Consider the following 10468-nt stretch of genomic DNA (forward strand, 5'->3'; position numbering starts at 1 on the left):
CCGGAACTGATGCGAGGCGTCACGGAGCACCGTGAACTTCCAGGAAGACCTCTATGTGTAAATTTCACATACACAAAAGCCATTTTACCAACATTTCTCCTTGACTGTATAGGTTTCCTGTGTATAATATATCAAACGTGGTTGAAATTGACAGTAAAATAAAATAAAATAGAAAATAAAAATACCATAAAACAGAGAGGAATGGTGTGTTGTTTTGTACCACCTTCCTTCCTCCTTCTATTTCTGATCCTTAATATGAAGGACGTGTAGGAGCAATTTTGGGTTCAGTGTCTTGCTCATGGGCACTTCGACATGCAGCTCAGCTCAGCCCCTCACAAAGTGCACCTTTAAGAATGAGACCAATACCACTGTATCTCCAGGTGAAACGGGTTTTTGACGCAATTTTATTGAAACCAATTTTAAACTCGGATGTTTTGAATGTATTTTTTTTTTTTTTTTTTTTTTTTTATCATTGCTCTTTGTTGAGTTCTACTAAAATGGTTTTCTTTAAGAAGTCCTTTTAGTGCTAACAGTGTTTTGCATTTTCACCACCAAATTAGAAATCACCTGTGGAAATGTTAAACATTGGCAAATGTCACATGTCACAGAAGAGGAGCTCTCCACTGTTTAACACTTTATTTAGAATAATTGAAGCAAATTAAATGTTTACATGAAAATGAGATTGTGACAGAAATATGATTTTACATATTATTACCATCATCTACCACATCTTAACTAAACTATCAGCAATTAAAAATAACATATTCAAGCATGATTATACCACACAGATGGAAGTAAAAACACAACTTTGATATATTTTACTAATGATAAAAATGATATAATGATGCTAAAATATCCACACTTGGAGAGAAAAATAATCATCATGGAAAAACAAACAGTCACTGTTTGTTGTCAGCTGTCATGTTTGGCATCCAGCAGTCAAGAGAGTCACTCACATTTTAGAAACATCAAAGCATTTTTATATCATAACTTCAGATTTTCAAGCATTAGATTCTAACTTTGTCTCACGCTGAATAAACCCAGAGAACACACACAACGTCAGCTTGTTTAGGAGAAATACACCATCAGAAAACAGGGAGGCTTCAAAACTTAGAGCAGAGGAAATTAAACTCCCTCATATCGTCCTCTTTGTACCACTTGTGTTCTCCTCCTGTCTCCATGGCTCCAGACATGTCGCAGTCGTCCATCTTTACGCTTGAGGCCCAGTTCTTGTAGTCGACCCTCTCGTTGGTGACCCAGAACCAGGCTTCCAGAATGCAGGTGAAGCGCAGTCCCAGCCAGACGTGGGAACTGGAGGCGTTCTTGGCTATCTCTTGGACCCAGCTCTGCTGCTCAGCGTCAGTGATGGAGATCAGGTCGTTGTACTTCTCTCTGCAGTGATTGATGGCCTCCTCCCAGGTCTTGTTCTCTTTGACCAGGATCACTTTGTCTGTCAGGGAAATTAAAACACACAAACACACAAATGTGAGTTCAGACATCTCCTCTGACTGTCTCTGGTGATATTGCTGCTGACCAGGAAAACTCACCGTTGTAGCAGAAGAAAGGTTTTGTTGAGTTACAGTTGTCAGTCCTCCATCTGCCTTCTTTATCCAGCGTAGCACATTTGTTGTCTGGCTCACTGTCAGAATAGATTTGGTTCCAGGGTCTGACAAAGGAACTTCTCCCATCAGACCACCTCCAGGTGACTCTGAACAGGCCGATCCAATAATCTGTGTTATCCTGAAGCTTCCCGGTTAGTTGTTGGTCTTCCAGCTGTGTTTTTCCACTGACCAGGTCTTTGTAATTCTCTCTGCAGTAATTTTGGGCCTGTAGCCAGGTCATCTGTGTTTCAATCACATAGAATCTGTCAGATGTAGTATTTGCTGTGGAGAAAACAGAGGAACACGTTTACAGGTAATACTGTATACATAAGCTACTGTATACATATAAAGGTGAAGAGTTAGATATTTTTGGAAATACACATCTGGAGTCATTCACTCTCATTTCTGTACAGCCACTACCACATGGAGCAATCTTTACTGACATCAAAAGTTGAAGGTTAAGCTTTAATACTCGTGACTTGGGAGTGATTTCTGACGCTGATGACCCAGATAGTCATTTAGTGTTAAATGTGTTTTTATTTAATAAGATACATCAACATATAGTGCAGTTGTTACACACGATGAAATCAGAATGTATAAAATTGGGTTATAGGATCATATTCTTACCATCATAGCAGATAAATCGATGGTGTGGCGACGTACAAGAGATATCCACCCATTTGTTCATGTCAGTGCTCATGACCACACAGTACTCACTACCTGCTGCATTATTGGGTTCTCCATTTTTCCAGTTTGTCTGATTTTCAGTGTACTTCACCTCTGCCTGAGACCAGCGCCACTCCCAGTCAGCTTTGTTTGTTACAGTTTCATTGTACAGTCCAATCCAGGCTTCTTTGTCTTGTTTGTTGGCAGTTTGCAGTGTGTTGATGTCTGTCTGTCTATACACTGAGGCCAGGTCTGTATACTTCTGTCTACAGTACTCCTGGGCTTCATACCAGCTCTTGTTCTTATTAATGAAGTGGTATTTATAGAGTTGACATGTGAAGAGGGAACACTGACCTAAAACCAGAGAAAACACTGCAGTGACGATGAATGAAACATCTTTATGATTTTTACACAAAGGCTTGAAGAGCCTGAAACAGCTTGTCAGTGAGAATAAACACTTAAACTGCAGTTCCAGCTCTTCAGTTGTGTTTTCGGGTGTGTACTGCAGTAGAAGTACTGCAGTAGTATACTGATGCACTTACCCATCAGAAGGAGCAGAAACAGGCTCCACTGCATCTTTGCTCTGTGAGATGAAACTGATGTGTGAGTGTGAAGTGAATGAAACACAAAGATTTTAGCAGCTGCTGTGAATGTGAGTAAACACACATCACTTACTGTCTGCTCAGGCTGAACTAACTGTAGAGCTGCTCTCACTCAAGCTTTGTGCTGCAGTCTAATAACACACAGGAACATAAAGGTCAACATGCAAATCATAATCAAAGCAGACACAACAGTGGTTCAGTGCACCAGGCGTGGACAAAATAACAGAAACAGCTGTACAGTATAGTGTAACCCTGCTGTAAATACTTCATGTCAGCACTCAGGGAGCTGAAGAGAGTTTCTAAGAGTGTTTTCATGACGTATTTGAACACATTTCACATGAAAGTGCTTAACTGAAGACATGTGAGCAGCGTGCCGCCTCATCAGTCACAGTCCTGCCAACACACAGCAGCTGGCCAATCAGAGCTCCTGCTGCTGCACTGTGGGCGGGACTTATGTTAATTCTCAGGTGGAACGTTGCTTGATTAAAGCTGTTCGGACAGGAAACTGTGAACACTAAAGCAGGAGACGAAACCCTGAGAGACTGAATATAGTAGGCAGATAAATGGAATCATCAATTATTAATTTGCTTTAAACATAAAATATGGAAATAGAAGGTTTTTTTTTATTTCTATTATTTATTATTGCCTGAAATCACACATTACAGTTTTCCTCAGAGGGCTTAACGTTTGTTTTTAAGGCGGATGACAGCCTTTGTCCTCAGACCCTCGATTCAGGTCAGGAGATAAAGACATGAATAAAAACTTTTTTATAGGAAGTCAAATCTGAGGAGACCTCAGGGAGAGAAAGATGAGCGATAGACGCCTCGTGTACAGAACAGAGCAAAAGAACCACAGAATATACAAATAACAATTTCTACATTATTGTAGATTATGAAATATAATGGCTCATGTGTTATTTTTGTAGCTCTGGCTGTTTGTTTATTCATATGTTTTATTTGGAAAATGTAATGATCTTTTGTCATCTTCATCACTTTGAGTTCTATTCACCATTTTGTTCATTTCATTTTGTAAAAGCTTTTCAAAATAGGTTAATTTTGTATTGCTTTATCACATTTGAACAGTTTGATATCTATAATTATTTAACTGACACACTTCAGGCTCTGTATGTTTTTACATTAAACTACAGTTGCAATGCAAACAGCTGACAACAAGTTATATTTGCCGATTAATTCAAAACACTCCTCTGGTGCGGTCTGAACAAACACAGAACATTAAATAAGTTTCATTAATGAATGAGTATTGTTTTCTACTGTTGTTAGTGAGTCCATGTTCAATACTCAACATCACACAACTAAAAAGTGAAATATATTCAGATTTGACATGACACAGTGTGAGCTCACCTCTGCTGCCTCCTGCTCTCCTCAGCTTCACTCTGCTCGGACGTCTCTTCCTTCTGTGCCGATGGAGACGGCTCACAGCACTAAATGAACCCTGTCGCACGCCATGGGAGCTAAAACTCATTTAGAATTTAAATATTGAAATAACAAGGGCTCAGATCTTTATCATTCCTGGGAAGCTATCTGTTGTTGACAAGGATCCCTTGTTGTCCTGCAGGAGAGAAGTGTGTTAACACAATGGAGAACAAAGAAGGCACAGCAGAGCAATTATTTTCATGAAGCCAAATATCCAGTTTAATTTTCTTGGTAATAAATCGACTTGTTGAGTGTTTTGGTGTCCGCTGATTGTTGAATGACAGGCAGAGAGAGAGCGACTCTAGTACACACACACACACACACACACACACACACAGAAAAACTCACACATACAAATACACACACGCACATATATACATATGAATATACCCAACAGGGCACTAAATTGCTCCACTGTCTAAAAGGGGATGTCTGTTTCTGGTAATTTTTTAAAAATGAAAATGAAATAGAAAAGCTTCTTTTGAGGTGATTTACCATAGTATTAATTCAAATGTGTTCATTTAATTTACACACACACACACACACACACACACACACACACACACACTCATTTTTGTCCACTTTAACATAACCATTTCTCACATTCTTGCATTTTAAAGGTTTTTACTGAAAATATAAATAAACGTTCAGTCACAACACACCAGAGTGGCGACATCATATAAAGCTTCCATACTTTATCCTTTATGTCATCAAACTGAATTATACACCCAGAATCCAACAGTAGGCTCCATACGAAACAGAGCAACACACTCAAAGACACAGTCACAGTATGAGCTCTATTTAGTTCAACAAACTTCTTATTTCTTTTTTAAAAATGTCCCATGAATTTTAAATTAATATTTGATTGTGGCAGTTTGGGTCACAGATTGGTTGTCTGATTGATTTGGGGTGTTTGTTTATTAATGGAGCTGTTTGTCTAAACGTCCTCCGTGTCCCACAGAAAACATCATGGCTGCATCTGCTCATGTCAGCACAGAAAAGCTCCACCTATTGTTCCACCTCCACCCTGTGAGTGGACTGTTAATTGTTGTGTTTCTGTTTTTTTTGTTTTGTTTTTTTGTATTCTTTATTTTTGCATGGACAGATAGAACGCTGCTCTCAGTTTTCAAAGACAAGACTCTAAATCTGAAATATATATTTTAATGAAGCACATTAAATTCATACATCAAAACTGTGTTTTGCTTTCTACTTAATATATTAGTTTGATTTGTTTTTAATTAGTCACTTTTAATCTTCCATATTTTTCCGTATGTGTTTTCAGTCTCAGATGTGAGTGTGAGGTAAATATGGAATGAAATGCTTTAAAAAAAAGAGAAAAAAACAGTGAACAAAGACAGAGACATCTGGTTACACAATTTATTCAACAACCAAACACAAATATTACACACAGAAATCCTGCACATCTCCCCTCAATCTGCAGTGACACCACTCTGTTGGAGATCTCACTCATCTCCTCCTCAGGTCGTGATTCAGACATTTCCAAGAATGCCATTCAATGAACCCAGAGAACACACACTATAACAATGTAAGCTATTTAAATATAACCCACCACCAAAACAAAGTGTGGAAATGAATACAAGCCAGTGAGCAGGGAGGCTTTAAAACTTAGAGCAGAGGAAATTAAACTCCCTCATATCGTCCTCTTTGCACCACTTGTGTTCTCCTCCTGTCTCCATGGCTCCAGACATGTCGCAGTTGTCCATCTTTACGCTTGAGGCCCAGTTCTTGTAGTCGACCCTCTCGTTGGTGACCCAGAACCAGGCTTCCAGAATGCAGGTGAAGCGCAGTCCCAGCCAGACGTGGGAACTGGAGGCGTTCTTGGCTATCTCTTGGACCCAGCTCTGCTGCTCAGCGTCAGTGATGGAGATCAGGTCGTTGTACTTCTCTCTGCAGTGATTGATGGCCTCCTCCCAGGTCTTGTTCTCTTTGACCAGGATCACTTTGTCTGTCAGGGAAATTAAAACACACAAACACACAAATGTGAGTTCAGACATCTCCTCAGACTGTCTCTGGTGATATTCCTGCTGACCAAACTGTGGAAAACTCACCGTTGTAGCAGAAGAAAGGTTTTGTTGAGTTACAGTTGTCAGTCCTCCATCTGCCTTCTTTATCCAGCTTAGCACATTTGTTGTCTGGCTGACTGTCAGAATAGATTTGGTTCCAGGGTCTGACAAAGGAACTTCTCCCATCAGACCACCTCCAGGTGACTCTGAACAGGCCGATCCAATAATCTCTTGTCTTGTCCTGAAGCTTCCCGGTTAGTTCTTGGTCTTCCAGCTGTGTTTTTCCACTGACCAGGTCTTTGTAATTCTCTCTGCAGTACTTTCGGGCCTGTAGCCAGGTCATCTGTGTTTCAATCACATAGAATTGGTCAGATGTAGTATTTGCTGTGGAGCAAACAGAGGAACATGTTTACAGGTAATACTCTGCTGCGTTAAGAGAACACATTTAATTATCTTGATTTCAGTGTAATTCAGAGAGATTCTAGAAACAAATGAAAATATCTTAGAATAAGCTACTGTATACATATAAAGGTGAATCATTTCAAAGAAGAGTTAGACATTTTAGGAAATACACATCTGGATTCATTCACACTTATTTCTCTACAGTAAATATAAAGACACTACCAACTTCTAAAGCTCATTAATATATTGTCCAATCTTTATTGAAATTAAGGTTTAATACTTGTGATTTGGGAATAATTTCTAACCCTGATGACCCAGATAGTCACTTAGTGTTAAATTTTCTTTTTTTTTAAAAAAGATACATCAACATATAGTGCAACTGTTACACAGGGATGAAATCAGAATGTACAAATAAATACAATATATTCTTACCATCATAGCAGATAAATGGACGTGGCACCGTACAAGAGTAATCCCACCAGTGTCTTGCGGGAGCCTTCAGGCTCACACAGTACTCACTACCTGCTGCATTATTGGGTTCTCCATTTTCCCACTTTGTCTGATTTTCAGTGTACTTCACCTCTGCCTGAGACCAGCGCCACTCCCATTCAGTTTTGTTTGTTACAGTTTCTTTGTACAGTCCAATCCAGGCTTCTTTGCCTTGTTTCTTGGCAGTTTGCAGTGTGTTGATGTCTGCCTGTCTATACACTGAGGCCAGGTCTGTATACTTCTGTCTACAGTACTCCTGGGCTTCATACCAGCTCTTGTTCTTATTAATGAAGTGGTATTTATAGAGTTGACATGTGAAGAGGGAACACTGACCTAAAACCAGAGAAAACACTGCAGTGACGATGAATGAAACATCTTTATGATTTTTACACAAAGGCTTGAAGAGCCTGAAACAGCTTGTCAGTGAGAATAAACACTTAAACTGCAGTTCCAGCTCTTCAGTTGTGTTTTCGGGTGTGTACTGCAGTAGAAGTACTGCAGTAGTATACTGATGCACTTACCCATCAGAAGGAGCAGAAACCGGCTCCACTGCATCTTTGCTCTGTGAGATGAAACTGATGTGTGAGTGTGCAGTGAATGAAACACAAAGATTTTAGCAGCTGCTGTGAATGTGAGTAAACACACATCACTTACTGTCTGCTCAGGCTGAACTAACTGTAGAGCTGCTCTCACTCAAGCTCTGTGCTGCAGTCTAATAACACACATGAACATAAAGGTCAACATGCCAATCATAATCAAAGCAGACACAACAGTGGTTCAGTGCACCGGGCGTGGACAAAATAACAGAAACAGCTGTACAGTATAGTGTAACCCTGCTGTAAATACTTCATGTTTTTTATTCTAGTGTAAGCAAACTGAAAGAAAAACAGCCAAATTTTCCCGACTCTAATTCAACACTCTTCAGCACCATCTACTGTTACCATTCCTCACCATCAGAGTGCAGTGCTGCACCTTGTCTTGCACTCTACAGGTGGTTCATCCGCAGAATACTTCAATGTATGAATATGATTTTGTATCATCTAAAAAAAACCCTCCAAAGTATTACATTAAACAGTGAACAAACTGTAATGAAAAATAACGATTTGCAAACAAATACATTTTATTCATGAGAGAATGACTTGGGTTAAAAATTGTAACAGGTGAGTAATTATGCACCTGGTCAAATTAAATTTGTACACATGTATATAAATTAAATGATCATAAATCTGAACTTTGGATGTAGATTCAGAAATGTGTGTAATTTTGTTGACACGTTACAGTTAAATTTTTAGAGTGATTTCTGGATACCACTTAACGTTGACTTTAACTTTAAAAAGTCAGAAAACCGTAGCAAAGTAGACAATTAGTTTTAAGTTATTTGATAAAGTATTAGTCTATTTTACTTGGTAATTTAAGTGGGTTTCCTCATTTTTTTTTTTTTTGTAGGTGTCGTCAGCTTTGTTCCGTTTGTTGTCACTTACATATGGACTCAGTTATATTAAATCTCTGAACTTTAACACCAGATCTCCCTCACACAGCTAAAAAGTGTAAACAACTTAAAATTATCAGTCCATTTAACTCTAATTTTGAGGCAATCAGACAATGTTTGTCATCTCATATAGTTTGTTTGCATATGCAAAAAGTGCAATCTAGATTTCTGAACTACATCACCAGTAAAACAACAACAACCCCAATAGTCCATCCATCCATCCATCCATCATCTGTACATATTCTATGTACGCCGCTTAATCCTCTGCAGGGTCGCGGGGGGGCTGGAGCCTATCCCAGCTGACTTAGGGCGAAGGCAGGGCAATAGTATCAACAGTATTTTTTCTTTTTTTTTTTTTTAACCAAAACATTATTTTTTTTTTTCCTAATTCAGGTGATGTGTGCAGAGTTTTGTGCTCATGTTATGTTGACCCGTAATCTTGTCCTGCAACAAATGAATTTACTTTAAAAGAAAATCGAGGGAACTGACTACCTCAATATTACCATGTAAGTAAAGTAGACTAATAATAATTTTAAGTTGTTAAAACCTCTGAGGTAAATGTGTTCCTGCCTGTTTAAAGTAAAGTCACCTTTTAAAATGTACAGTGTAAGGCCAGAAAGAGTTTCAAAATGTAAACATGCTCCATCGGTATCAACTGAAAACACTAATTTCCTTATATGAATTTGATTTTCTACATTCTAACATATCATCTCAAAAAATAAAGCAGAGCCTTAACTTACCTTTTTTTAACGTCTCTCCTGCTCTCTTCAGCATCACTCTGCTCTGATGTCTCTCCTCTCTGCTGACTGAGATCATTTTCATACACCTTGGTTTCCACACCGTCATCATTATTTGAATAGTAAAATATGGAGGTCTCAGGTTTCTGTTATTAGCAGAGAAAATATCTGATGTTGACACGAACAGTCCATGTGTTTTGCTAAAGTTGACATTTGATTTAACGATGAAGAAAACAGACATATTACAGTAAGCAGACAAAATGTACATCGCGCAAAATGCAGCCTGCACAAATAAAGGACATTAACGAAGTCACTCATGGGAAAAATGTGCTAATGTTGAAACCCGAGGATACAGATGGAAATAAATGGACTAATAATTCAAAGATAAGCCTGCCCGCTGAGGTATTAATAATGCCATTTTGATGGCAGTGTAAAGAGTTGAATAATTTTACACTGAAAGAGATCATGCAAATATAAAAAAAAAAATGCTGTGTAAAAGCAAACATTATATCCAGCTGAGGTCCATTTCAGTTTAATTCAAATGGCTGAAACTATTCCTGACACACACAAGCAAATTTCACCAAGGTCAAAGGTGCTCAGGCGGCATATTCAAGTACCTGAGGCTGCCTCCATCTCTTACTCAATCCCTACTCCCCTTACAATAGACACTCACTAGTTTACTTCAGACTGATAATTGGTACATCGTTATTTTACATCATCACAGTCTGGTGTTGTGTTGCATGACTTTTCACTTGCGTGCATCTACAAAGTCTGCTAGCAGAAAACGGATCACATGGTATGTATGCTACCTTTCACTGATTTGTTGTGTTATTGGGATAAAAGGCATTAATCTCATACTTAGAATGAAGAGATTCAAATAAAATGGCAGTCTTTTTTTTTTTTTACCACATTATATTGGAACTACAGTGATAAGCATCTCCAAATTAGTAAATTGACTGGATCTTACAAAAAATAAGCTACTAAAGCTTGTTTCTATAATAATGAATAAAGAGAGGACCAAGTAG

The 10468-nt window shown here is 38.5% G+C and overlaps 2 protein-coding genes across 4 annotated transcripts; both read right to left on the reverse strand.

Annotated features, from left to right (window-relative positions):
• Positions 1 to 789: 789 nt before the first annotated feature.
• LOC119027191 (C-type mannose receptor 2-like) lies at positions 790 to 4423 on the reverse strand. 2 transcript variants are annotated; one of them, XM_037112152.1, is made up of 6 exons: positions 4231 to 4423; positions 2943 to 3000; positions 2810 to 2850; positions 2229 to 2621; positions 1548 to 1883; positions 790 to 1450 (listed from the first exon to the last, which is right to left on the reverse strand). In XM_037112152.1, the coding sequence occupies exons 3-6, from the start codon at positions 2841 to 2843 to the stop codon at positions 1104 to 1106; spliced, it is 1110 nt and encodes a 369-aa protein (XP_036968047.1). In that variant the 5' UTR covers positions 2844 to 2850; positions 2943 to 3000; positions 4231 to 4423; the 3' UTR covers positions 790 to 1103. The 2 variants fall into 2 exon arrangements, with proteins under 2 accessions (XP_036968047.1, XP_036968048.1); XM_037112153.1 differs by lacking the exon at positions 4231 to 4423 and having other exon boundaries at positions 2943 to 3691.
• A 1280-nt stretch (positions 4424 to 5703) lies between these two features.
• On the reverse strand, positions 5704 to 9501 carry LOC119027189 (C-type mannose receptor 2-like). 2 transcript variants are annotated; one of them, XM_037112151.1, is made up of 6 exons: positions 9447 to 9501; positions 7872 to 7929; positions 7739 to 7792; positions 7161 to 7550; positions 6372 to 6710; positions 5704 to 6268 (listed from the first exon to the last, which is right to left on the reverse strand). In XM_037112151.1, exons 3-6 carry the CDS (start codon positions 7770 to 7772, stop codon positions 5922 to 5924), a joined length of 1110 nt encoding a protein of 369 aa, XP_036968046.1. In that variant the 5' UTR covers positions 7773 to 7792; positions 7872 to 7929; positions 9447 to 9501; the 3' UTR covers positions 5704 to 5921. The 2 variants fall into 2 exon arrangements, with proteins under 2 accessions (XP_036968046.1, XP_036968045.1); XM_037112150.1 differs by having other exon boundaries at positions 7739 to 7779; positions 9447 to 9467.
• Between the last annotated feature and the right edge of the window lie 967 nt (positions 9502 to 10468).

Source organism: Acanthopagrus latus, chromosome 10, assembly GCF_904848185.1.
Source record: "Acanthopagrus latus isolate v.2019 chromosome 10, fAcaLat1.1, whole genome shotgun sequence".
Classification (NCBI taxonomy): Eukaryota; Metazoa; Chordata; class Actinopteri; order Spariformes; family Sparidae; genus Acanthopagrus; species Acanthopagrus latus.

What these genes read in the sequence shown, in the direction of transcription:
- LOC119027189 (XM_037112151.1), bottom strand. Translation starts at nt 7,772, where the DNA reads ATGCAGTGGAGCCGGTTTCTGCTCCTTCTGATGG. An exon ending in GTTTCTGCTCCTTCTGATGG is followed by an intron (nt 7,551 to 7,738) that starts GTAAGTGCATCA and finishes CTCTGGTTTTAG; the next exon opens with GTCAGTGTTCCCTCTTCACA. An exon ending in ACCTTTCTTCTGCTACAACG is followed by an intron (nt 6,269 to 6,371) that starts GTGAGTTTTCCA and finishes TTTCCCTGACAG; the next exon opens with ACAAAGTGATCCTGGTCAAA.
- LOC119027191 (XM_037112152.1), bottom strand. Translation starts at nt 2,843, where the DNA reads ATGCAGTGGAGCCTGTTTCTGCTCCTTCTGATGG. An exon ending in TCGATTTATCTGCTATGATG is followed by an intron (nt 1,884 to 2,228) that starts GTAAGAATATGA and finishes TTTTCTCCACAG; the next exon opens with CAAATACTACATCTGACAGA. An exon ending in ACCTTTCTTCTGCTACAACG is followed by an intron (nt 1,451 to 1,547) that starts GTGAGTTTTCCT and finishes TTTCCCTGACAG; the next exon opens with ACAAAGTGATCCTGGTCAAA.